The sequence below is a fragment of the Herpailurus yagouaroundi genome, unplaced genomic scaffold (genome assembly GCF_014898765.1).
Source record: "Herpailurus yagouaroundi ecotype Mexico unplaced genomic scaffold, PumYag 160, whole genome shotgun sequence".
NCBI lineage: Eukaryota > Metazoa > Chordata > Mammalia > Carnivora > Felidae > Herpailurus > Herpailurus yagouaroundi.
Genome location: NW_024412401.1, coordinates 3,021,419 through 3,049,059, shown reverse-complemented (window position 1 = coordinate 3,049,059; position 27,641 = coordinate 3,021,419). Strand labels below are relative to the sequence as shown.

At 44.2% G+C, this 27,641-nt stretch overlaps 1 protein-coding gene and 1 long non-coding RNA gene across 11 annotated transcripts in view; one reads left to right on the top strand and one right to left on the bottom strand.

Moving 5' to 3' along the window:
* LOC121034472 (uncharacterized) overlaps positions 1 to 24,322 on the bottom strand; it is a 45,458-nt gene extending 21,136 nt beyond the window's left edge. The window contains exon 1 of one of the 2 annotated variants that reach the window (XR_005792445.1): positions 23,502 to 24,322. This is a non-coding gene — a long non-coding RNA (uncharacterized LOC121034472). The remainder of the gene's footprint in view (positions 1 to 23,501) is intronic. The other variant, XR_005792444.1, reaches the window with a different exon arrangement.
* The window catches only part of NFIB (nuclear factor I B), a 462,184-nt gene that overhangs the window by 185,789 nt on the left and 248,754 nt on the right, over positions 1 to 27,641 (top strand). The window contains exon 1 of one of the 9 annotated variants that reach the window (XM_040481253.1): positions 26,237 to 27,397. The exons of the other annotated variants lie outside the window; for them this stretch is intronic. Within the exon in view, the coding sequence (XP_040337187.1) occupies positions 27,368 to 27,397 (30 nt within the window). The 5' untranslated portion in view covers positions 26,237 to 27,367. Of the gene's footprint in view, positions 1 to 26,236; positions 27,398 to 27,641 lie in introns of those variants that run through there. 9 annotated transcript variants of the gene reach the window in all.

Sequence of the window (27,641 nt, the reverse complement as noted above, 5' to 3'; positions counted from 1 at the left end):
TTTCTTTCTTTCTTTCTTTCTTTCTTTCTTTCTTTCTTTCTTTCTTTCTTCTGTCCTTCCTTCCCTCCTTCCTTCCTTCCTTCCCTCCTTCTCTCCTTCTCACTCCACTGGCTTCCTCCCTGGTTACCTTTCCAAGGTACAAGCGAAGAGGACATCATCCAAATTGCCCCAATTTTCAGATCCTGAGGGAAACTTCCCTTCCCTCTGAGTCCCTCTGAGCAGTGCAGACAACACTACAACCCACTAATTCTGTGCCCCAGTAGCACCTGGGACCATTTGTTCTCAGATGGGATTGTTTAGCTCCATTATTTGACCCCTCCTCTTTCTTTTTGTCATGGGTAAGGGGAGAGAACCCTTACCCCAAACCCAACCACTTACATGTTTTTAGTTGAGACCATGTGCCCAGAGAGTTGCTGTTCGGGAGGACTTATTAAAAATCATGTCAGAGCCAAAATGTCTGAGAGGGAAGCAGAAAAGAGCATTTTCTAATGGAGTGTGGTCCTGACCCGTAACTTCTCAATTGGGAATGCTGTTTTCTTGGTATTTTGACCTTGTCAAAATGACTGATTTTTTTTTTTTTTTCCCCTCCAGAGGAGTCACTCTCTACCTAAGCTGTTTCTTGAGCCGTGTCTTGGGACAACACTTCAGTGCATCTGGAAGCATTCACTGGTGGAGGCGCCCGTCCTGGCCCTCCACCAGTGACTGTTGCTGGGATCCCTGCTCTTTCTTTCTCTTTCCCAGAAGCTGAACCAGGTTGTCACAGCAGTGGGCAAGCCCGTGAGCCATGGCTGGGGCCCCAACTTCAGTTGAGGAGAGAATGAGCACATAAAAAAATGTTCCCACCTTAGACTTCCTTTTTCCTTGGGTCTTATTGTCTGTTCTACAGATATTCCATTTCCACATTTCACCAGCTTCCTGTACATTTTCCTGTTTTAGCCCAGCCTTAACGACCATCGAGAGGCACTGATATTGGAGCATTGGAGCACCAGGGAGGGTGGACGATCCCTGGGAACCCTGACACTTTCGGTCATCTCTTTGCTCTTCTCTCTTCTTCCCTGTTTTCATCACGAGGCCTCTGCTTCTTATGACAAGGACGTGGAAAACTGTTGTGTCTTTATCCCTCTTTGGGGATCCCACTTTCCGGGGCAGCATCTTTCTGTCAACTACAAATAGAGTCGTCTTGTCCTTCTTGGAAGCACTGCTTTTCACTGCACATTTCTGCCCCTGTGTCCCAGGCACCTTTGGGCAGTGAACAACCTGCACAGGTGAACATGAGCACCGTGAATTCCCCAATTCTGATAGGTGTGAGTGTTGCTGGCAATTTGTCACGTAGAGATGTTCCCCTATAACGGAAGAGGCCACAAAGTGAGACGCCAGAAGACTAGCAGCCTCTGAGGTCTTCCAAAGTCTTGTCTTTTATTCTTCTTGGGCTCTTGTCCAGGCAGAAGCCTGAGATGATGTTTCCTTATTTTGTCTTTGACCTACATTCTTCATCCACCAAGGCTCCATTGCCATACCAGGAAGGCATTTGTTGCTGCATCGGGTACAACGGGTATTAATGTCTAAAGAGCAAACCCTTCAAACGCTGGTAAGTGCTCTGTCCTTTGCTCGACTTTGCTTCCAGTGGGCCAGCTTTCACACTAAACCAGTAGCTCACTTTGGGACTGCCTGAGAGCTTTTAGGTAGGCAGTACGGCCTACAAAGTTAAAGTCTGGAAAAATTGCCAGGTGTAAATAACCACGACCGGGTTACGAGATTCCAAATTACGTCATTCTGAGTTGGTAATGCAATTTGCATTCTTCGCAAGGAAAACGTTCGAAGAGCAGTCAGTTTCCTGTTTAAGAGAAAGGTTTGTTCCCATTCGTTAAGGTACAGCAGGTCCATACTGACCCTATTCTATAGAACAAGAAGCCTCCCAACTTAGGACTCTTTGGAGAAACACTTTATCCTCTGGGGTGGCTCTCAACTATCACCTGGGGAGCTTAAAAAAAAAATTTACCAGTGCCTGGGTCTCTCCTCAATCCAATTAAATCTGAATTTCTAGGGATGTGGTGTGGGCATTGGTATTTTTTAAAAGCTCCCCTGGGTGATTCTAATGTTTAGCCAGGGTCGAGAACCACTAATTTATAGGTTGAGAGAACAGAGCATCATGGTGAATAATGCTCTTGCCTTGAACAAAATACGTAAAGAACTCCTTCCCGACGTGGTTTGCTGAAGCCAAATGGATGAAGTTGACGGCCACTGTGTTCCACTCCACAAGTTTAGGATTTAGTGGCCAAATGCTGATGCACAGGTGTCTGAGCAGACCGTCTGTGAAGTGAGATCAACTTCGCTTCTACCCGGAGTGTGGGACTGGAAGTGAGAGCCCCAAGTTCCAATGTGGGTTCTATTACTAACGAGGGAAGTGATCTTGGAGAAGTCTTTGGGCCTTAGTCTGATCATCTTTACATGGAGGTGGCTGAAACGAAATCTCCGAAACCCATAAGCTGAGCCAGGCAATTACCAAATTCTTTGGGATGCTGGCTCACTTCACTCATGCATATACTACTGACAACCATCCTTCTGATGTGCCACCAAATCCCTTTCCAAAAACCCTAAGTATCAGAGTGTTAATTTTTAAATAATACTGGGCTCCCTTAATTCTCTCCCCTGGTCTCTTACAAATTAGCAGATGAAGGGAATGGAGGAGTGGTAATGTCTATGAGCGGTGGGTAATGACTAACAGAAGTTTATCCAGTTGGATAAATGTCTAGTGGATTGCTGCTGGGGTCAGCGTTAGTTCTGGTCTTAATTAACATCTTCATTAATAGTGTGGGAGAGGGAATAAACAATAGCTAATGATATTTGCAGATGGTAGTAAATTCAGAGGTGTTGCTACTACCAGTGAGAGCAGCAAGAGCCATGGGGATAGCAGAGATGTGAACAAGAAGTGATTATAATGATGTTTGTTCTGGAAAAGGCAGAATGAAACGCTTCGGGGAGGGAAATGACAGGGGAGACTGAGAAATGCTGAAAGAAACAACAGTCGTAACTTGGGTGTGCGTGTGGCAAACGAGGCAGCCGATGGCCTCACAACTCCTGTCGCGCATACTGAGACGCTGTCCTGAAGAGCAATAATAATCGTAACACCAACAATCGCAGCAATAATACCCAACACTTACTCAGCCCAGACAATATGCCAAACAGGTTCTAAGTGATTTATTTGAAGGCAATTTTTATTCCTGAAATCGTGGTAGAGTTCTCTTAGGCTCTATAAAGATCCTGACAACAGCTTTACCAGGCTCTTGGATTTCTAGGGGTCTAGAGACCCGTGACTTCACGGACAAATGAGGGGTATGAAGAGCGATGGGCAAATAAAATAGAGATACAATGCGAGCTCTTTTCCTATGCTCTAGAGTAGAATCTTTCTTTCCACCTTTGTTTTTTTTCCTCTCCCCAACCCACTCACTACCAACCTTTTCTCTCATTAGGCAATTGCTGGATTAACATGGTTGGCAAGGGCAGACAGAAAAATCTTGCAAAATGGAAAAAGCAAGAAGGGAAGGAAGGAAGGAAGGAAGGAAGGAAGGAAGGAAGGAAGGGAGGAAGGAAGGGAACTGAAATTTATTGCACCCTATCACAAGTCATAAAGTGGCTGTAGTGCAAGGTGTTGAACTGTGTCCATTTCACAAGTTTTCTTGCTTGACCTTTACATATCTAATTCTTGCAGTGACTCTCTCTCATAGTTCCATTAGTGAAAGAAAAGACCCAGAGAGGTTAGATCACTGGCTGTGAGCACACAGCCAATAGATTGAGTAGAGGTTCAAACTGCCGTAGGTTTACTCCTAAACTCCTGTCCTTTCCAACCATGGATACATATTTTCTTTTCTTTCATTTCAGCCCTGCCTGGTTAATGACAACATACAGCCACACATAGAGAGCCAGAAGGTAGAAATATTAAGAAGAGAATAAACACTGAGGAGCAGAGGGATAAAGGGAAAGTAGCCAGTATACACATCCACTGCCCAATTCAATGTGATTGAATTATTTATAATTATATTTTGAAATTAGGAAAAATGGAATTTGCAAACAAGAAAGGCTTCAAGACAATGGAACCCATAATAATGTGGATTTGACCTTGAGGGAATTTGGCAGAGAGCATTATTATCTGAGACAAAAGTAAACTGAGAAGAAAAACATTTGAATGCTATAAAAGCCAAGACTCTTCTTGGCAAATGTGAAGCCCAGGGCCAGATGGATGCCAAAGGTCTTCAAAATTATATCAAAGGAGCTTTAGGAAGTTGGAAACATGTGGCCTGGGCATGCGATTCCCCCCTCCCCCAACCTCAGTATGAAATGGGGCTCCAAATGCCAACTCCCGGTTAGAATTGGGAACTGAAAATTTTAAAATGATGAGATATACATTTCAGACTAGACACATAAAAGGTGTAGTTCAAAGAATAAATATAAAGCAAACACCAATGCAAACATGACCCAGGTCAAGAAACGCAACATTGCTAAGGCCTCAGAAGTCCCCTCCCCATCACCTTCCCCTCCAAAGAGGTAACCATCATCCCGATTTTTCCTGTGATCATTTCCTTGCTTTATTATTATTATTTTTTATATTTTAGTTTTAGCACTTATGCAGGTCTGTTTTTGAACTTTATATAAATAAAATCATACTGTATGTATTCTTTTAAGACCTGCTTCTTTCTTTCAACCATATGTTATATATAAATAAACTACGATATATTTAGCCATTCTACCTTCGCAGGGACTTTCGGTTGTTTCTAGTTTGGAGCATTCAAGGGCAATTTTGATGTGAACTTCCTGTGCATGTCACTTGATGCACATGTGTGGAGTTTCTCTAGGGAAGGGCTAAGGGACCTAACACCCATGGGCCAGATAGAACTCACTGCTTGTTTGTGTATGACTTGGGACCTGAGGACGGTTTCAATGTTTCTAAATGAGAAAAAAACAAGAGGACAGATATCTTATGATATGTAAAAATAATATTAAATTCAAATTTCACTGTCCATAAATAAAGGTTTATTGAAGCACAGCCAGGCTCAGTGTTTAAATATCATCGATGGCTGTTTTTGTGTAACATGGAAAGAGTTGGGTAGAGGCATCAGAGACTAGCTGTATGGCCCGCAAAGCCAAAAATCTGAATGATTTTGCATGCTGTGTGAATGCACAGATTCACCCCCATGTCAAGCTGGCCCCACCTAAAACATTTAGTCCTTTATAGAAAAGGACCCTGATCTACAGCGTATTCCTAGAAGGGAAATTACAATGATCTTGGGTAAAATAAGATGCTAAATGCAAAACAGCCAGTACGATACCTGGTAACTTACAGGAATTACTATAAACCTGAAGCTCCTTTCTCTCCCACCTTCCACCTGGTCTTCCCCAGCCCCAAGAGGTCTGCCGGGCCGTAGAGTCTTTTTCCAAAACAGTCAGATTGTCAGCGGGCTGTCGGTTACCATAATGGCTGATGACTTTTGGAGTAATACCACCACAACCCCACTCTCTTTGGGGTACGTGCATTTTAATAAAAGATCTTTGAATAAAAATAAACTTTAAGCCCAAAGAAACGATGGACTTGAAATGTACAGATATCCCAGCTGGAAAAGTGTCTGAGTAGATCCAAGATTTCTTAGAGAAAACTTGTTAAAGAACAAACCAAGCACCGGAAGAGTTTGCCCAGAGAACAATACAACAGAAGAGTTCATTAAAAGACAATATTTAAAAGAACAAATTCAGAGAGCTAATACTACTTGATTCAAACATTATTATGTTATAGTAACTAAGATAGTGTGTTATTGGCCTCCAGATAGGCAAACCAATCAAAGAAATAGAATAGACCCACGCATATATGGACAAATGACTTTCCGCAAAGGTATAAAGGCAATTCAGTGGAGAAAAAAAAAAAAAAGTCTTTTCAATAAATGGTATCAGAACAATTGGATATCCATATGAAAACAATGAATTTCAATCGATACCTTGCACTTGATATATGAAATTTATCTCAAAATAGATTATAGACCTCAATGGAAAGCATAAAATTAGAAAAATTCCAAAAGAAATAAGGGGACAAATCTTTGTGCTGTCGGATTAGGCAAAATGTCTTAGATATAAAACCAAAAGCATGATCCTTAATTTTGACTTAATTAAATTTAAAAATTCTACTCTTCAAAAGATGTGGTCAAGAGACTGAAAAGAAAAGTCACAGTCTGGGAGAAAATATTGTGAGTCGAATGTCTGAGAAAGGACTTGTTTCCACACTATACCAAAGCAAAGCAAAGCAAAGCAAAGCAAAGCAAAACAAAACAAAACAAAAACCCCAACTATAATAACGGAACAGTAAGAATGCAAACACCTCGGTTTTTAAAACGAACAAAAGATCTGAACATCTAGATGCTTTACCTAAGCAGATACAAGAATGTTAAACACACATGTAAAAAGATGCTTAACACCATAAGCCATGAAGGAAACAAGTATTAGGGAAACATATTAAAATGATAATGGAACATACTACGTAACTATTAGAATGGCTAAAATTAAATGACTTGATCATATTAAGTTGGTGAGGATTTGGAGGAACTCGAATTCTCATACACTGCTGATGGAATTGTGAGATGATAGTCACTCTGGGTAACCGTTTGACAGCTCCTTAAGAAGTTAAACCTTAAAGAGATAACTACAATATGCCCAGAAATGTCATTCTTAAGTATTTACCTGAGAGAATTGAAAGCTTATGTCTATGTCGAGTCCTGTATATGAAATGTTCACATCAGCTTTATTTGTAATAGCCCCAAATTGTAAACAGTCCAATTGCTCATCAGCAGGTGATGAATAAATTACGATATACCGCACGATGAAATGCTACTCGGTAGTAAAAATAAATGAACTATTGATACAAGTAAGGACATGAATAAATGTCAAAGTATGCTGAATGAAAGAAGCCAGACAAAAGAGAGTACCTGTTGTGTGATTCCATTTACATAAAATTCTAAACTATGCAAACCAAGTTTTAATGAGAGAAAGCAGATCTGTTGGGAGGGATTGCCAAGAGGCACAGAAAACCTCCCGGAGGCGACTGAGTTATTTCTTATCTTGACTGTGGTGATAGTTTCATTAATGTACATGTATTTTAAAACTTATCAAATCATACACCTTAAATATGTACAGTGTATTGTGTGGCAATCATTCTTTTAAAAATGTGCTTTTAAAGCTCACAAAGACATTGCGACATCAAATGAGTGAAATTGCAAGCTGCAAAGTGGGAGAGAAATCAGCACCAGATAGAACTGACAAAGGCCTCATGTCCCAAATATATAAAGAGCACCTACAAATCAATGAGGAAAAACAAAACACAACAAAACCAAAACCAGAAAAGCCCAACTAAAAATGGGCAAAATATTTGAACAAGCATTTCACAAGAGGCTATCCAAATGGCCAATAAACAGATGAAAAGCAGCTAACCTCATCGGTCAAATGGAATTGCAAATTAAAACCAAATTGAGATATCATTATACTCCAGAATAGAAAAAGACCAAGCAGTGTTGATGAAAGTGTAAAACAACTAGAACTCTCATATGCTCCCATACACACTCATACAATCACTTTAGAAATCTATTTGTCATTATCTACTAAAATTTCTCATAGGCTACTTAAAAACCTAAAAATTCTACTCCTAGGTTTATGCCCAAGAGAATGCATACATATGGATGCTGGACCGCACGTAGGAGACTGCTCATTTTTCCATTATTTGTATTGGCTTCAAAGTGGAAACAACCCAGTGACTGTCAAGTATAGAGTAGATAAGTTGTGTTGTGTTCATACAATAGAATCCATATTGCAATGTGGGAAAAAAGAACTTTGTCATCTGCAACTGCAAGAAGGAATATTGCATGAAATGTTGAACAAAGTACTTCAGACATAAAAAGGCAAATATCATATGTTTCCCTTTATATAAAGTTCAAAACAAACAATATAACTTTGTATTGTTAGAAATCGGGACAGTGGTTACCTTTGGGAAGGACGATGGGGTAGCTTCTGAATTTCTGGAGTGCCAGTAATTTTCCATTTCTAAATGCGGATGGTGGTGACATGGGAAAATTATTTAGCTATACACTTAAGATGTGCACTTTTCTACACGCATGCTATGGAGAAGTGTGTTCTTTTTGTTGCTATATAATGTTCCATTGTACGATTGGACAATAACTTTTTGATTTTTTTTTTTTTTTTAAAGCACAGGAAGAGAGGTAGGGGTAGTCACTGGATCTCACCTTTGGCGGATCTAAAGAATCAGGCCAAGGCTTCGGAAGTACTTCCTTTCTCCTTAGTGACTAAGTCTTGTGCTAAGGTTGCCCACACTTATGGCTCCCTGATAGGGAGATGTGGGGCCTAGAATGAGCCCTACAGGAAGGAGGAGAGATTTCACGGTTGGGCCAAGCTACTTTATTGGGGATGGGCATGCAGAGGAGAAGAGAAAGTTTGCATGAAGGTGGTTAAGAGCCAAGAGTCTGGAGCCACACTACCTAGGTTCAAATCCTGCTGCTGACACTTGGGAGCTATTGACCTTGGGTAAGTTATTTAGTTCCCTGTACTCTAGTTGTCTCATCTGTAAAATGGAAACAATATTGTACCTGTACTTTAGGGCGCTGCAGAAGATAGAGTAGAAGAGCTCTAGATCAGTTGACCAAAGCTCTACAGAGTTCCTCAGAGGCTGCTCCCTTCCCCTATTTTCGTTTTTTTTTTTAAGTTTATTCATTTATTTTTGAGGGAGAGAGAGAGAGAGAGAGAGAGAGAGAGAGAGAGAGAGAACATGCACTCACACACACAAGCAGGGGAGGACCAAAGAGAGAGAGGGAGAGAGAAAATTCCAAGCAAGCCCTGTGGTTATCAGGAAGCCTGATGCAGAGCTTGAACCCACAAACCACAAGATCATGACCTGAGCTGAAACCAAGAGTTGGACGCTTAGCCAACTGAGCCCCTGAGGCCGCCCCCCCCCACCCCCACCATCCTCTATTTTCAATAGATAGCTAGCCCTGAGTTACTGTATGTTGCAAAAAGCTTGGGCACTCCTCTTTTCCGTCTTTTGATAAACACCTCTCTGCGAATTTTCTAGAATTCTCAAATCATCCTTCTGACCTCACAAAGAAGCCTGGCGGGCCTGTGAATTCAGAAGAACACTACACAAGGCTTCTATTTCTGTCAGCTGGTCCAGTCTTTTCTTCTCCCTGTCTCTCTTTCCTCTATGCTAGACTATTGTTTGTTTTGTTCACTGGGCACCTCCTGGACATAGCAGGCTTATTTGTTGCCTGAAGAGTTACAACATCTCAGTCAATAGATGGATAACACTGTTTGTGTCAATGGGTTCTGAGGTGTTCCCAATTCTTAAAATTTGAGTAGCATCATCCCATGCCTGTCACTAAAGCTGCCCTTTGGATACTGTTCTCGAGGACAGGAGCGGTGTCCCATGTCCCACCTTGAGACAGAACATGCCGTAGGGCAGGCAGTTCATAAGGGGCCCTTGCTGAAGCTGCTCTCAGGTTTCCTACTGTTCTAGAGAGAGTCTAGGAGTCAGCTTGAGATAGAAACTGCCTCCCGCAAACCACAAACTACACCCCATCCTCCTTCAAATCCATGTCCCTTAGCATCGGGAAACTAGGGACTTCCCTTCCGGTTTTTCACCTGTAATGGTAAATACACCTGCTCTATGCCAGGACCAGTGGCACTGAGAGGGGTCCTGAGGTCTGGTCATTGTCGCAGACCACATTAAGTCTTGCTTACCACCTCTCATCACATTTGAAGGACAAGGACAGGGACAAGTAACCTGATAATCCGATTCAGGAAACAGTTCTTGAGAAAGGCTGCATTTCAGACACCTTCCGACATATTTTGACGTGCAGTATTTTTTGATCCCCAAACAACACTGAAGCAAGTATTCTAGATTGGTATGCTCTTTTGGGAGGTAAGGCTACCGTGGCTAAGAATCATTACATGCCTTTCCCAGAATCACATAGCTCCCGGGTGATTAAGTCAGGATTTATACCCCGAACCGTGGTGCCTCTAAATCCAAGTCTCTTCCCTTCCACTCCTCTATTCCATTCCTTCAGAAATGCTGGAGATTGCAAATAATCTTGTTACATTCTGTCATGCCTTGTTTGCGACCCAAACTGGTTTACCCAGCTTGATAAGGTCTTTAATCACCACAGGGTGCTGAATGAATCATAGCTATATCCAAAACTCAAATCCACATTCAAAGGAAGAAGATCTATCCCATCGATAATATTTCAAAGAATGTTGCCTGAAGTTCTAAAGGGAATTTCAAAAGAAGAGTAATAAAAATGCTTTAAGGAATACTCTCAAAGCCTTCCAAGGCAACTCCTAGAAAGGGGCCACACTAACCTGGGTGATTACAACCTTGCACTATGTCTTTGCCGCACACGTACTGGTCAGCTTTGGCCATGGGCTTTGGAATTAGAAAGACCAGATTAGGAGCACCGTGACCTTTCACGGCTACTTAACCTCTCTGAGCCTCAGGCTCCTCATGTTTAAAAGGGCTGAGATAATATATGACATACGGAGCACAGAGCAGAGCCATAGGTAGACCTAAGTATGTAATAATTATTGTCATTTGTTACGACACTCATTTTAACCTAAGGTTGGGGAAAACCATTGTCCTAGGGGAGACTTTGCTGAATTAAGGTGCTGCTGTTGGTCACAGCAAAGGAGAAGATCCAACGTGCCGGGAGCCATTTAAAATACTGTAGAAGAAGACTGTATAGCTGGACCCCAAGGAAACCTAGCATACAGAGTCTGGCCCCCTAAATGGACAGTAGTGTGCCCACCCTGCTCGGTTAAGAGGGTGCTTTGGCCAGAAGAAGGGTCAAGTAAGATCACTTCTGTGAATGAGTCTTGAGCCTGATTGGATATGGGCCTCTCCTGTGCCCGCCAAGAGAGTAACTATAGACTCAACACGTACCTAATGTATGAACTTCTCAATTATTTACCAGTTTGACTCTGTGACGTTGTACGTGGGAGACATGCATTGATGTCCATTTGAGAGAAGAACCTAGAGAGTGGATGTCTTGTCTGAAGAACAAAGCACCACAAGCAAGTGCCAAGTGCACAGGACACAAACAGCCATGACAACATGGCAGTCACTGTAATCCAATCCTATTTCTGAGTGAATTTCTAAGAACTGCCCTCATGGGCATAGACATCATGAATTCTAAAGATATTCTTTTTTTTTTTTTAACGTTTATTTATTTTTGAGACAGAGAGAGACAGGGCATGAATGGGGGAGGGGCAGAGAGAGAGGGAGACACAGAATCGGAAGCAGGCTCCAGGCTCTGAGCCATCAGCCCAGAGCCCGACGCGGGGCTCGAACTCACGGACCGCGAGATCGTGACCTGAGCCGAAGTTGGACGCTTAACCGACTGAGCCACCCAGGCGCCCCTAGACATCATGAATTCTGACATGGTATACCTTTTTATTATTTCCCACAAAGCCCACTCATTAAACCATAGCTAACAATGATTCATTTTTAAAAACTTTTCTAAAACTTGCCCAAACCTTAAATTCATTAAAAAAAAAAAAAAATTCTTAGTTATACCTCGTGTCCTGATTTAACATTCAGAAAATATAGTCTCTGTACAGATACGGGGGTTTTATATTTTCTAGAAGAGTGGTTGTCCACTAGGGTATTGGTACAACATCACACCTTTGTGAGATATGTCTGATAGGCATATTATGAGGTATTTTACTTTTTAATCTTACGTTATCAATGAGAGCAGATTTGACGTTATCTCTATAAAGTGATCAGCTTCCCTCACTTGCATTCTGATATTTTCTGTTCAACGAGAAAAAGAACCCTGTGAGTACGGCCAAGATTTATGGGGGTTCAGGCTTGTGGACATCAAATGGTAATTGTGACCTGGAGCACAAAAGGTGGCGAGTGGCTAACCTGGGACTTTTCTCTAAAGTCTATAAAGGCGCTTGTGGTCACAGTAGTTCCGGTGAGGTTATCCTGCTGATGCTCAGAACCCTGCTGGCCCACATGCTCTGAAATAAACATTAATAAAAGAGCCTTGTTTAGAGTTCAGGGGCCTCTTCTACAATGCCAGCGTGGCTGCTGATTAGCTTAGTAGCCTTAACCAAGCCCCTTTATCTCTCCGAACCTCATTTTGATTTTCTCATCTGTAAGAAGAGCATTCGGTTTAGATCAAGGCTTGTGAAGCCAGGGGTATAAGAGGCAAGCCGGTGAAGCTACAAGAGGAAAAAGGGCCGGTAGAATGAAACAAGGAACCCAGGAGACTGAGCCCCATCTTAAAGGGGGCAGTGACTCTGCCCCAACCTTTTAAATGAATCCCAGCGTTGAAAAGATCAGAGGGCAAACCACAGGATGCTGTCAGTTTTGTTTCTTTGTCTCTTGTCTACAAATCCCCAAAGTCTCTCCTAGTTTTAGCATTTTACAAGTTTGCACCCTTTCACTAATATCAATGATATCAATGGAAGGTTAAGTGGAAGAATTATAAAATTCTATCTACCTTAAAACCTTATGACTGTGCAAGTAGTATATGAGCACAGAGGCAAATGCTGGGTTGGAATATGCGCAAACGAAACAGGTTTTTTAGGCGATGGGACTGTGGGTGGATGTCATTTGTATTTTGTTCCTTGTTCACTTAAAGTGTACTCTTTAAAAAATTAAAAAAAAATAAAGTGTCTCTACTCTGTTCGCATAGCCACACAAAAAATTAAAAAGATAATGGTCAAAGAAATATTGAGGGCAGCTCAGAATGGGGCCAGACATGAAGAGAAAAAGGGAGAGGCAGTGATATTAAGTATGTTCTTGAAACTTGTATTTCTACCCTGCCTGTGTATTTGATTGTTAACCATCGCTAAACAGTAAGTTGCTAAAAGAGGGTGGTGTTAATTGCACATAGGTAAACCCTATGTGCCTGAATTCTCCCACCTAACATAGTTCCTCCTTTCTTTCCCCTGTTGGTTATAAAAATACTTCCCATATCATGAAGAATAGTGATATCAAAAGTTTCCTGACTTTGTTAGTCTGGCTTCTGAATACATTATATAGGGGGAGGGGGGTTGTTTTGTTTTTAGTGGGCGGGTGGGGTGGGAAGGGCACCTGACTTATCGTCCCTAATTACATTTTTCTTTGGTTTCCATCAACACTGTTTTCATTCTACAAACCCACATCAACTACCTGTTATGTGAGCAAAAAACCAAAGGTCGTTGTTTAGTGTGTTTGTCTGAAGCCTTTCAAGATATCCCACGGGAAGTTTACTCTTTTCTCAACAAATTTAGAAGAGAATATTACGACAAATGGATGGAAGGCCTTTGTATCATAAATGCAGACATCCTTAAAAATGTACTCCTCTTTGGATGGTAGCACCCAGCCCCGGGTCGAGACCCATACTAAGCACGTGGTGCACGTTTATAGAAGAATTCTTCCTCTAGCCCCTAGGCTGCATCTAGGCTTTCTCAGTCATGGAAGAAAGGCACAAAATGTGATCATTGATCTTCTTTAGTAGGGGGCAACTTGAAAGGATATCAGGATGTTCTAGATATGCCAAGAAGAATCTTTGACACTGAGGACAAGTGGCCACGGGGTGTGGATGCAGGGGACTTGAAATTCGTTTTCTTGTTGAAAATGGCCCACTGAGCAAAAGACAGGATGGTCCTTTGCCAGGACTATATTGAAGGATCAGTAGACTGTCTAGCGCTTTCTTGCATCCTGTTGCCTCACTGATTTCTGGATTGCCAGATGCTTCTGTTTTTTGAAAATGGTTAAAAAAAAATACCTTAGCGATTCTGTTGTTTCAGAAACCTTACATATGGCACAAAATATCCTGAACATTTTTTGCGAAAACACTTGTGTTTCCTTTGCTCAATTTAATCATCATTACAGCCTAAATTCATTCAAGTTTATTGTTTTCTTTTTATGGGCATTTTGATGGTTGAAACTAAAGTTGTATAAAAGTGTGGGTAAGCAAGATATGAAGAAGGTAATTGTCATGGCTTTTCTTTCCTAAAGTAAGTCTTCAAAACATAAGTGGGCTAGGAAAGGTTGACACTTTGAATTGAGAATTCAGAACAATTGAGATAAAAATGGTTTGTTTTTTTTTTCTCAAAGCTGGGAGTCATCCTTGATTTACCACCATTGAATCAGAGAGCAAATTTTTCACACTGAGTCATATCTAGAGGCTTTTTTTTTTTTTTTTTCTGCCTTGGTAAACCACCTTAACCCGCTCTTGAAAACCCCTGGTTCATGTACAGAATGAGTCTAAGTCTGTCTCTGTTTAGCCTGTGAAATTTAACAAGACCATAGCCTGGGGTTGGGGAGGCTGTGAGCCATACCACCATCTCAGGTTTTGATGACACCACGAACCACTTGAGATTTATTATGTTAGCAGATGTCATCAGATATATGTGTGCACAGGTGCAGCATGCAGTTAGTGAAAGAAGGAACACTGTGTGTATATATTTATTTTTGTACCCATACTCTCAATGGTTAGAAAATGACCTGTGTGTCTCTCCTGGCCGGTGTGGAGTTTTGACTCTATTGCAAGGGCTTATCTGGAAATCTCTTGAAGTCTTTTCCACAGATATAATTCCTTATGATGAGCAAGTATGTCTTGTGGGAAAGATGCCGTGTTTATTTCTTATGATCAATATCTAACAAAGAGGCACACTGGATTATAGCTGAAGACCGCTAATACCAACGGAAAATAGAAATAGTTACCAAAAGTTGTGGTTTATACTTGGGTTTTCCTCTCACACAGCAATGTACTAGATGTGCATTCTCCTTCCCTCAGTAAAAGTTGTACAAAGACAGCTCCCATCTATAGAACCGCAACAAAATGCCAAAACTTGGCACTTTATAAATGTCCTATTTTAAGACTCTCTAAATATTTTTAAATAATTAAGAAATATTTTAAACTACGTCCTAGACGCAATATGCAATATGAATGTTTACACAGGTTTATGCCTCATGCAGTTTTTAAATTCTAAAAATATTATCCAATTGTTTTAAAAGGTAGTGTGTTTTATTTAGTATCGTGTCTTAAATATTCCACTGTCTTTATTATATAAAATAAAGTTGCGCAAAGGCTAGCATAATAATAGACCAACTACAATAATCTAATAAATTAGTGTGTGTCTTTGAAAATAAGAAAATAGAAATAAAAGCACACTTCTTACATATTTGAGAAATAGAGAAGTAAGATAAAATAAACACCTTTGGGGTAATGACTGGAAATTACTGGTTTAGATAGGGTAGAAGAATTACTTCAATTATGACATAAAGCATTGTAATAATGCATGCTTTTAGAAATAATTATATAGTGATTATTCTCAAAGATAAACACATGCAGATGTTGTAGTACATTAAAAAAAATTCTTAATTTGAAGAACACATACAGAAACTGAATTACCAGTTAATTGGCTTTAAGAAGAACCAGAAAATCTAAAGTGTCAGTGTGCTTGCGAATCTTCTAGTAAGTTCTAAGGAATGGATTGTGCCTGCAACTGAAGGCACAAAAAAATTAGCTTTTCTACTGGAATCACTTCAGTTAGGAGCGTCAAAAGGCCAAAACGCCTATGTAACATTGGACAGTCCTTATTTTTAAAACGTGAGTAGTTATAATTTCCAAAAAAAATGAATATAAAAAGATATTCAACCTCAATTACATTCTAGGCAAGGTTTTGAACCAAGATAATTTTAATTTTAAAAAAGCACTCCCTAACTTCTCTAGATCTGTTTGTAATGCAAAATACGAAAACTGGAAATTCAACCAATATTGTAGGTTAGAAGACCACTATCATTAGCCAAATAAGAGACTTAGGAGCAACAAACTGTTGAGGTGATTACAAATTAGTGAGTCCGATTTCTCTTAAGACATGATTGAAAATCAGTATCCTTATTTCATAAGCACTGGATATCATTTAATTATGATATGTGTACATATTTAACAAACAGGGGTAATGAGTAGAGGAGTAAGTACTGTAAACTTCACAGGTCAGAAGAGACAAATGACACGCAAATAAAAAAAGATAATCTATGAAAGACTGAACATGACATACAATGGTACATTCTATTACTAAATATAAATAATACGCTTAGGCAAAAAGCCTCTGACAGGTGACACTAACTTCAGATTCATTCAAATCATCACTAGAAGCATGTGGAATCCTTCCCTTTCCCCTTTTCTAGTCCTTTCTCCATTTCATATCTTCGGATATTTCCTAAACAAAATTGGATTCTTCCTGCAATGTAATTTCTTCCTTGCATGAAATAGATGATGGGAAGGATTGGTTAACTCCGCTATGGACTTCAAATAATTGCAAAAGACTTTCTAAGGCACACTTACAGAAGTTTTAGAATTTGGTAACACTGCCCATTTAAACACTCCCTTTGCACTCTCAATGATTTTTTAAAGTTTAGCTGCATTGAATTTTCATATTTCATATTTGGCTACTTCATGCTAAACGTGACTTACTTAACCATGAAACTACTATTAGGAAATGCTAGAATGGAAACAGATCTGTTTGTTACACACTTGAATTGACTGCCTGAGTAGACTGAGTTATAGCTACACTAGCCGAAGGGTTAAAATTACCTATCTTGGAAAAAGATGTTAAAAATTAATTTTCCTTGGGAAGTTATAGCTGAATGTAGAGATATATACATGCACATGTGTATGTGTACATATGGGTATCCCCAACCTCAACTCCCTTCCCAAAGCTGTTTAGATACATACTGTGTTAGTTTTTTTCAGAGGAGAAATTGGGAACCATTAAACCAATAACCTATTTTTATATTTGGCATTTCCTGAAGTCCAAATGGGTCAAAATAATTTCTAGTTTTCCACTTACTATCATTGAAAATAGCCAAACATTTATATAGTGTGTCTGTATATATACATGCAGATATTAAAAAAAAAAAATCTGGTTTTTTTTAACGAGGTCAAAATATCTTTCTTGTTTCATAATGTGTATTGTAGAAACTAAGAACCTGCACAATGTTGTTTAAGTTCTCTTGGACTTTGAGGGTAAACACAACTGGGATTAAAATACTGCCATGCTCACATTTAGTGGAAAGATAAGAACAATTCATCGGGAGCTATTCCGGTCCCACTGGTAATCACATAATTGAACAGGGATTTTAGAGGATATTTGAAGCTATTGTCTGTTGTGCAATTACATAATTAGTCAAAATCTCTGTAATAAAATCTTTTCTAAACACACGTGGGTTAGTACCATGTAAATTTGGGGCTAATGTTATATTTTTACTTCTAATACTTCGATTTTAAATCAGGATTACATAATAATTTAATCTCACCGTTAAGCATTCTTTTACCACACCACAGATGCCTAAAATGAAAATAACCGGATTAGTTAAAAACTACACAGAAACACTACGTACCTTTAACCTGAAAAATACTGATCAAAACCACGTTGTTTATGAACATGAACTGTCTACCGAACCTCACCAAGAGCGTTTACTCCCAGGGACCCAAGGGTTGTGTATTTCTTTGGTGCTGATTATTTCTCCCACCCACCCCTAAGATTATTGACATTCACATGGATGCATATACATAGAAGTCAAGAGTGCTCTCCTCCTGGTAGTTTTGCTGTAATGATAACGCTTGACCGGGAGGAACATTTCAGAACTCCTCTCACACGGAAACAAACGCGGCCTTGCGAAGTTGACCGAGCAACGTGGCGGGAAATAGAGGAGTAACACCGATTCCGTAATCATCACTGTTATTTGGTGGAGACTCTCGCGCGGCAGCTCGGCCCCGCTCTCCCCTCCCGCAAGCCGGCGGGGAGGCCCCGTGACCCCGGGAGCACAAAGGCGCGCGGAGCGGCGCGGCCCCGCAGACAGGCGGCGCCGCCCTCCTCGCCCGCCCTCCCCGCGCTCCTGCCCCTCCCGGGCCGCACAAAGAGCAGAGCCGCCACTCGCGAGGGGCGCCCGCGCCGCGCAGGCCGCCACACCCACTCGGGCCCGCTCCCGCCTCCGCCGCCGCGGGCGCCCTGATGAATATGCATCGCCGCGCGCCCGCCCCCGGCTCCTCCTTTCGGCTTCCTTCCCGCCGCCAGGCGGAAGCGAAGAGCCGCGCTTCCCGCGCGCCGGGGCGGCCGGGGCGGGGCGGGGCCGGGCGGCCAGCGAGCCGGAGAAAGAAAAAGGCTGGGAGGCGGCGGCGGCGGCGGGACGAGCGCGGCCCGGGCGCGGAAAGGGTGCGCGGGTGGGTGGCGGTTCCGGGGCAGCTCCGCCGCTGGCCAGGCCAATCCAAGGGCGGGGAAGGGGCGAGCGCGCGACCCCGCGGCCGCGCCCGCTGCCCCTGCGGAGCGCGCCCGAAGCCGGGGAGGGGAGGCTGCCCCCACCTCTAGAGCAGCCCTGCTAAAACAACAATAAAACCCACCAAACACACACACACGCGCGCACACACACACACACACACACACACACACACATCACTCTCTCTCTCTCTGGACGGCGTTCAAGTCAACCACGAGAAACAGTCTTCTGCAAGTGAGAGGAAGGAAAACTGGATATCCAGACTGAGGGGGCTGCTTGCTTTTAGACTTGACTTTTACCGCCTTTTCTTCTCAGGCCAAGAATTGGGGCATTGCAGAAACAATAATTTAAAAAAATAAAAGACTACTCCAGGATTGCCTTTTTTTTTTTTTTTAACCAAATACAAAAAGCAACACCCAAACAACCCTTGAGAAAATCCACAAATCTGTACCTGAGACACGTGAAGTCAGCGGCCCAGGGTTCTGTTGCAGACTCAAGATCCATTTTATTTAATGCAAAACAGTGCAATGGTATGTGGCTTTGAAATGATGGGTTTTATTTTGCTCGTCTTGTTCGTCCCTTGCACCCCCTTCCACTCCAGACACAATTTGTTTTTCCTGTATGTGCGTTGTGAAGTGACTGTTTTATCTAAATGTCATTTCTGCTTTACAGGTTGAGCCCAGACCAAAGCAATTGTGTGTGTGTGTGTATGTGTGTGTAATGATACATATAGTGTGTATATATATATATATATATGTATATATAGTATATATATATCATTTGTATATCATATATATACTATATGTATCATTACACATACATGTATATAATATATATTATAGCTTTAGTAACTTTAGTATATGTGTCACACTTTGATGGTGGGAATCAATGGATAACATTGTCAGCCCAAATAGTGTAAAATGTAGCCTTTTCCCTGCTTCATTTCTTATTTCCTCCTCTTTCTCCTCCTCCTCCTAATGCTGGAAAAATTACTGTAAGTGATACTTTAGTTGTACCCCGTAGCCCATTCTTTTTGTAGTCCTTTTCCTTCGCTTTAAGGTGAATATGCAGAGCTTTGTAACATATTCTCACTTAAAAGTGCATTTTTAAAAAATAAGTGAGGGTAGTAGTATTTATTTAGCTCTGATTGGTGTGTTGTTTTTAAAATCAATATTTGTTCCCAAGCTTAGTATCCCCCACCTGGTCCCTGAAGTGGCAGGATCGAATTGTTAGCCCTCCTTCTTCCCCTCCCTCCCCGTTTAAAAAAGATTATGATGGATTTCTTCCCGCTCCTAGTACTTTTTTTTTTTAAGCCCCGCTGTTTTTGCTCTAGGATTTTTTGCCCCTCTGCCTAAGTGTGTGTGTGTGTGTGTGTGTGTGTGTGTGTGTGGGAGTGTGTGCGCGCGCGTGCGCCTCCCTTTTCCCCTGTGCTCTCTTCGCCAGTACGTCTGGGACACATTTTAATGCACAATATCCCATCCATTAAGTTGTGGTTGAATGCGGAGTGTGTGAGGACTTGGCAGCTTTCAGGTTGAAGGGGGCGGGGAAGCCAGTTTCGACTTTGACACAAGATGCCGAAGTGGTGTGATTGGAATTATTATTAGGGCTGTGAACATGGCCATCTTCTCCTCCGGTTAGAAGAACTGCCATTGAACTTGAGACGGGACAGACAAGATCTCCAAGTCCCGCCCCTCCCTTCACCCCCCCCGCCCCCCCCCCCCCCCAGTACAGTAGCTGGCAGGGAAAAGGCGCCAAAATACACAAGATTAACTCTAACTTTCTTTGAATGAATCTTATAGCACCATCTTTTGTAATTTTAATTTTCCAACAGGCGGGAAAAAGTTAACATTTGAACCCAGACTTGAACAGACATTTAAACCAGCTCTAAAATGGAATAAATCCAGCAAACCATACACGCACGCTTGTGTGGTTAGAAAAAGAATGCACGTGTAAATAAGCAGAGTGCATGTGTGTATCTGACTGGGGAGTCCAAGATTTAATCAAAATCAGAATTAGTGTGACTTTTGAGTACCTTTACTCTATGGGGGAGAGAACTGGGAGGCTAAGAAGCTGACCTTTAAGCAGCCTAAGTAAAAACTGCAAAGAGTTGTGAAACACAAAACGTTGTGGTTTCCAGTTTTACATTTGAGGTTTGATGTTTTCATTTAATGGTATGAGAGATGGAGAAAGCTCCAGCGCTGAAAAGTCCCTATTAAATCATATGTGCGCAAAGGTCAAGCACTCCAACTCACTGATACAATATACTGCAGATTCTTGCCTAACTGATGGGGAGCACAGGAAAAAGGGCTTGGGCAATAAAAGTATTAGAAGGGTAATTATCGTCGTGGTTGGGACTGCATTCTTGTGCACTGGGAAAAGGTTTTTACTGGCCCCGATGAATTTTAAAGCTGAGTATTGTTGAAAGCTGTTTTAATAGGAAATTGATTAGCTGAGTGTTTCATACAATAAATGGTGACAGTTTCATTGTTTGATGTCCAAAATAAATTCCTTTTATTCTTGAGCAGACGTAGACATCTATTTAATTTTAATATGATCAGACTGAGCAGCAGCATAATTATGAGTGAATATGATGTCATGAGCATCTGTAACTTTGTTTTTAGAGTTTGTGACATCACACAATTTGACAATTATTGCTTTGAAATTTGTTAACATGCTGTGTTGTTAAAATATTTCAGAGATAAGGTTTACTGGACATATATTTTGTGTAGGCCAAATTGTTTTGTCTTTTCTCTTTGTAATTGCACAATTGTTTGTCAAATTTTAATTTGAAAGTTAAAATGCACACAGTTCTGTTGTTATGCATTACTTTGATTTTGAAACAGGATGGAGGTTTCAAAGGACGAATTAGAGAAAGGGGTGCAGAAAGTTTGAGTTGGTTTGAATACACCTTCTATACTTCTTAATACAGACTATAAAGACTACTTGGCTATTTTGGATAAAGCTTTTTAAACCTCTCCTTAAAACTGATCTGTTTCAATGTCAAAAAAGTGTATGTAGATGGGTAACAAAAAAAAGTCTACACATAGAAATAAAATGATAGTATAGTTTTACTTAAAAGTCAGCTATTTTGAAGAAGGACAATAACTATAACCCTCTCAGTATCCCAGAGGAGACGCTCTGTGTTGAGAGCGTACGTAACTTTTGAAGTGTTGTGAGTGAAGCAAAGCAATCGTTGACGTGATTTTCAAGGTTTAAAATAAACCACGCAAAAGTTACAGGCACCTGCTGACTTTGTAATCCGGGAGCAAATGTCTTCAGAAGTTGGGAACCTCTGTTGATGAACTGGCCCCATCTCTGTAGAGAAGTGGAAACCGGCTAACCTTAATAGAGGAATCTGGCCCAGTCGCTGCTCAGATTCAGTCGTAGCTTGTAAATGTGCCCGAAATGTAAGCACACTTAGTGGGATGGTATTTTTTTTTTTTTAACAGTCGAGTACAGGCATTTCAGCAGCGACATTATTAACAGCGTCATTTTTCTCATTTAGTTTTGTCCTCAGGGGACACCAAACAGCTCCCAGAGGAGGGAAGAAAAGTCCATGGTTATTTATTCGTTTCAGTGAAAGGCAAAGCGGCAAAGGGGGTGGGGGAGCTAACCAGTTGTGAATTTTCTAGGAGGGAAAAATTGCTACCCTAATTTGACAGTAGTAGTTTCAGGGCTGAGAAAGCTGGGCATGATTTTGCAATCCCCATCAAGTGCAGGCAATCTCAGTACTTGTTGGTTGTTTATATATGTGTTTTTGAGTGGATTTTTGGTGTTCCTGCTTGTGGACATAAAATTGTGTTTTCCGGGCTACACATGTATGATTTTTGTGGTTCATTTGGAAGAAGGAAAGGTCCCTGGGCATGGTGTGGTGGATACTTGCAGTCTTGCAGGCCTGTTTCCTGGGGTCAGGAGGTCATCTGTCTCTTTTGTATTTAGTTTTAAAATATTGATATTGGCGATGCAGCCAGGGTGTGTGGTTGCTGAGCCTCCCCTCAAATCACATGCAAGAGCTAAAAAAAAAAAAAAAAGTCATCGGGTGTATTGAAATGACAGCTTTGTTAAGCTCCAAGAAACCTTTCCCTAAACTGCCCAGGATTTGCAACCTGTCACTGAGTTTCTTTAGAAGGGAGAAGGTTAAAAGAAAATCAATATTGATAGATACTTGAGATGTCAAGTCCTCTGTGGAGGTCAGTGAAAGGCTCCAACTGGGTAATTTGTTTAATTTTTCAAATATACAACTAGGTTTTGAAAATTTCAGTCTCCTGAAGTACCGACATACCTTCTTGAAATCAACAAACTATCTGTCAGAAAAGAAACTCCCCCCCCCCCAAGATGGCAGGGAATAAATGATCTGGGGAGGAGATCTTTAGTAATTCTGAAATATCAAACAGTCCTGTTGATGCAGGAGGCTTTCACTTCTTTCTAGTTCCTCAAACCAGATTTTGAGGTGAATGCAATTGGCCTGTCATTTACCTTTCAGTGTGGGAGAGAGAGAAGAAAGAGAGTTTAGGGAGAGGTAAGTACCAAAGTCTAAGAAGTGTTTGGCCCATTTTGATAGTATCAGAAACTTCTCAGGATACTTTAGAGCCCCTCTCAATACCATGGCACAGACTGGCTGGGAAAAGGGAAAGTGAATAAAATGCATGTATCTTTCTCACTTCCTCCCTCTACTCTTCTACCTGAGAGTTAAAAGATTGGCACTTCTAAAATCAAAGATAGTGGATGAGTGTGCTGAGAGAAGCCAGATGTCCCATACACCCAGATCTACCAGTCTCTTTTTCTAAAAGGCTCCCTTAAAGTTCACCCAGGGAAGGTGTGCGGTGACTTCGACACAGGCTGGACAAGAAGCAGTGTTTCAGGGAGTGTCAGCCATCCTGCCCAGGGCTCAAAGGCCTGGGAGCACAGTCAAAGCCACATACACTGAGCACCCAGTAAGCCCTTCCAGGATGTCTCTGTTGCTCATTCTTTTTTTTCTTTTGGTTTACCCCACCCCACCATTACTCCTTTCTCAATTTCCTTTTTCTTGGAAACAAATCAGAACCCAAAACTACCAAGCATCCTCCACACTCATCAGACTGTACCCAACCACAAGCGCCCTGCAAACATGGAGCACCTGAAAGAGATTTGAACCCCTAAGTGATAGGCCTGGGAGGCCCCAGACATCTTCACTTCTCTGGGGTCTTACCTGGGTCTGTCGCTGCTTCTTCACCCCCTGGTGCTGCTGCGGATTTGTGAGCTCTTCTGTGTAACAGTTGTCAATTTTTCGTTTTTCTCTTTAAAGCTTGTGAGAAACTTTTGGATGCAACCTAGTTTTGGTGGCAAGGGGAAATGATTTCTGTTGGTAAGGGAAACTAATAGGGGAGGAGGAGATGTCTGCAGACACTTGCCCAGGGCTCAGCACTGGGCCTCTTTTGCCAGGGGACAGCGGCTGGTTCTGGGATCTCTGGCTGAAAGGAGTGCTCTCTGGGTGCCAGGATTTCACTGGGGGTGGTGTGGGGTGGAGGGAGGGAAGAAGGGAGGGAGGGAGAGAAAGAGAGAGATGGGCTCTGGATTTTTAAAGAGACCCCGAAATAATGGCTTCTGTAAGAGTCCAGGCTTTCAAAGAGGTGTGTTCAAGGACATGAGTGCATTCGTGCCAGGGGGAATGTCTTTTATGGTAAATTAACTCCGGTTAAATTGAATATTTGTTCAAAGGGAAACTCCAGTAGTTAAAGCTGGTATTATCAGTAGCGCTTCCCCGCCCCCTCCCCGCAGACTGGTGCTATGAGGGCGAGAAAAGGGATGCAGCGTAATGTGCAATACAAAGTGATGCTTTGGGGGGTTTTATTTTAATCTAAGATGAGATTGCCTAAAAATTTCTGAGAGAGAAATGAGTATTTATATGGATTAACCCCGACTGTCACCTCATTCCTTTCATCTTTAAAGACTGTCAACTTTATCTTGGCTTTTCAAAAGGAAGAAATGACCCACACAAAGGAAATTAACGTTGTCAGAACGCTGAGTAGAGGATTTGCCTCGGGGTGGGGGGTGGGGGTGGGGGAGCTGGATGGCTGCTCCCCGTGGTGTGTGCCCTCAAGGGTTAACTCGGGGGAGTTCTCGAAATTTCCCCGACTTTACCTGTCTTCCCAGATCCACTGCTCCCCCTCTCCCCGGCCTCCTCAAATCCCCCCCCCCCCCCCAGCGCTTTTCTTCTTTGGGCTCTCGGTTTGCGGGGGCTGCAGCTGGTAGAGGTAGACTTGGCAAGCTCGCCTCATTAAGAGAGCTCTTTGAAAACGGACTGTGTTTGAGCATTTCCCTAATGAGGACAGGACGGGGTTAAAAAGTGACCATTTCATGGTTGACTTGAACCTGCCTACTTTTCTTGATGTGTCGTTGTGAAATGCTTGATGTGGATAACTCCCACTTGGTGAAGGAAAAAGTCACTGGTTCCTTCAGGTCCGCTGGGGGGACAGAGGGGGGGGGCGGTGGGCAGAAGCGAGAGAGAGCGAGAGAAAAGAGAAAGTTGTGGAAGAAAACCGAGAGGCGACGAAGAGGGGGAGAGGAAAGGAGAATCAGAGGAGAGCCCCCCAAGACCCCCACAGCACAGTTGGGAGTAGGGGCGGCCCCGCCCTGGGGCGGTCGAGTCCCCTTCTTGGCCCCAACCGCCCCTGGCAGCTCCCGGCTAGGCAGACGCGGAGTCCCTGGCACTCACTTTTCCTCTCTCCATTGTCTGGATAGCCTTTGCTTCCACCTCTTCTCCACCCAACCCTTGCCGAAAGCCGGAATTTGGGGGGCGGGGAGTGTGTGTGTGTGTGTGTGTGTGTGTGTGTGTGTGCGCGCGCGTGTGTGTGCGCGCGCGCGCGCGTGCAGAGAGGGTGCAAGGCAAATCGCTTTCCTCCAAATACCCGAAATCAAGTTCATTCACTCGCGACCCGCGGCTAGCGGCCGGGGTGGGGGCGGGGCCCTCCCCGCGGGAGCGAGGCCGGCGCGACCGCCTCTGCAGGGCCGTAGCGGCACACGCACCCAGCTCGCGCGCGCGCCCGCCCGCTCCGCAGCATCGGGCGCGCCACCGCCCCTCCCTGCCTGCACCCCGGCGGGGAGGGAGACGCTTTCCGCCGGCGCCCCGGGCCCCGGGGGGTGGGGATTGGGAGAGAGCCAGCGGGGCTGCAGGAGGAGGAGAGCCGAGCGGGCCGCGGGAGGAGGAGGAGACGGAGGAGAAGGAGGAGGGAGCAGGAGGCGGCGGCGGCAGCTCGGCCCGATCCTCCCGCTCCGAGCGAGGCCACGTGCACGGGGCACCCCCGGGAGGGCGGCAAACCGCGGCGAAGCGCGGCGCGCTGTTCCTGCGGAGCGGCCCCGGGGCGCGGGCCCGCGCTGGGGAGACCCCGCAGGACCCCGCCCCCCGCCCCCAGTCCGCGCCGGCGCTCCCCAACTACTTGAGCCGAAGTTCGCTCGGGCCCCCGCCTCCTCGGCCTGCCCCTCCTCCCTTCAGCCGGAGGCTTTGGCGGACCGCGCCCGCCCCGGGTGCGAGAGTCGGCGCCCCAGCCTGGGCCCCGGGGCGGCCTGGGTGTGAGGGAATTTTCCATTCGTTCCTTTCTCGGGCCCAGACCGGCTCAGTGCTTCTCCCACTCGGATGTTCCCGCGGCTTAAAGAGTCCGCAGCGGGCACAGAAATACCTCTCCCAGGGCGGGTTTTCGGGGGTGTGTATGTGTATGTGGTGGTGTGGGGAGAGTGCGGGACTTGCCCAAAGGGCGGAAAGAAGATCTAGTTTGGAGGGGGGGAAAAAAAAAAGGCATGGTTCAGTTGCACGGATATGAGACCTTTAACAAATGAGGGAGAGAGAGAGGGAGAGAGAGAGAGGAGAAGAGAAAGAGAGAAGCAAGAGGAGGAGGAGGAAGGTGGGGGGCGGGGGGTGTGGAGAGGCTGGTGCAAAAGGAATGCGCGTTTGCAGGAGGAGGAGTAAAGCGATGATTGTGTAATTAAATAATAAAACAATCCTTAAGTCTGATTTGGAGAGAGCTCGAGCGGGGTCCAGAGGGTGGAACCGGTGAAATTTTCAACTTCCAAGTTTTGCAACGAAAGAAAGCGAGAGAGGGAGGGGAAAAAAAAAAAAGAGCCCAGAGCAGAAAAGAGAGGAGTTTGGAGCCGAGCGGGAGAGCGGGATTTATCGTTTGGGATTTTTCAGGAGCTCGTTCCGATCCCCCTGGGCTCTGGGCAGCGGCGGCAGCAGCAGCAGCCTCCTCGCTCGGCCGGGTCAGACGCGGGGCGAGGCGGGCGGTCGGGCGGCCGGGCGTGGAGGAGCCGGCGCGGGCGGCGGCGGCTGCAGCCGGGGACCGCGCCGCGAGCCTCTTCCGCCCGGGAGACCTGCGCCCGAGCCCCCTCCCTCACCCCAGCCTCTCCCTTCTCCCCCACCCACCCCGCCCCCACCCAGCCCTCTCCCGCGCGCGCCCCGCCACCCGCGCGCACTCGCTCACGCTCCCCCTCGCGCACACACATGGTCGGCTCGCGGCAAAGTTTCGCCTGCGATCGCCACTCCGGAATCCTGCCGCAGTGCTCGGGGCTGTAACCTTGAACTTTCCCAGCGCGGTGACACATTCTCCTCGCTCTCCCTCCCGCGCTCTCTCCTGCGCCCCCCTCCCCGCCTTTTTTAAAAAAGCATTTCACCACCAACCACCACCCCAATCCAACCCACCGAACCTTCGCGCACCCCCTAGCCCCCAACAACAACAACAACTGCAAAACAGAAAATAAATCCCCAAACCCAGGCGAAAAGCAGCCAACACCGGCGGCGGCGGCGGCGGCCTCGGCGAGCAGGGCCAGCGCGCTCGGACTGCAAGAGGGTTAAAAGTGTAGATTGGATTTCACCCCGGGAAATCTAGCACGCCGAGTGAACTTGAATCTTTGGCTATTTAAGGAGGACTGGGTTTGTTGTGAAGTTGCGGTGATCCAGCGCAGAGCCCCGTCCTGATTGATCGCATCGCGGGGCTCAGATGACTGTAAAATGAATAGATGAAATTCTTGCTTCTCGAAGATTTTCTTGGGCATCTCCGGGAAAGTGCGTTTTAAGGCGAAGTCATGATGTATTCTCCCATCTGTCTCACTCAGGTACATGTCTCGGTCGCTCTCTCGAGCTTTCTCTCTAGTCCGAAATGCCTTTGTTTTGTTTTGTTGCTCTCGTCTGCCGACAATTAACGGCTTTAGTTAACCTCGGTACGCCCCTGCCCCTCGCAGAAGTGGCCCGGAGTTGCGGCGGGATTTGCGGGGCGGCGTGGGAGCCGGCGCGCCGCCGCTCGCCCGAGGCCATCCCGCGCGCCCAGCCCCGCGCCCCGGGCTCGGGAGCCGGAGCCCG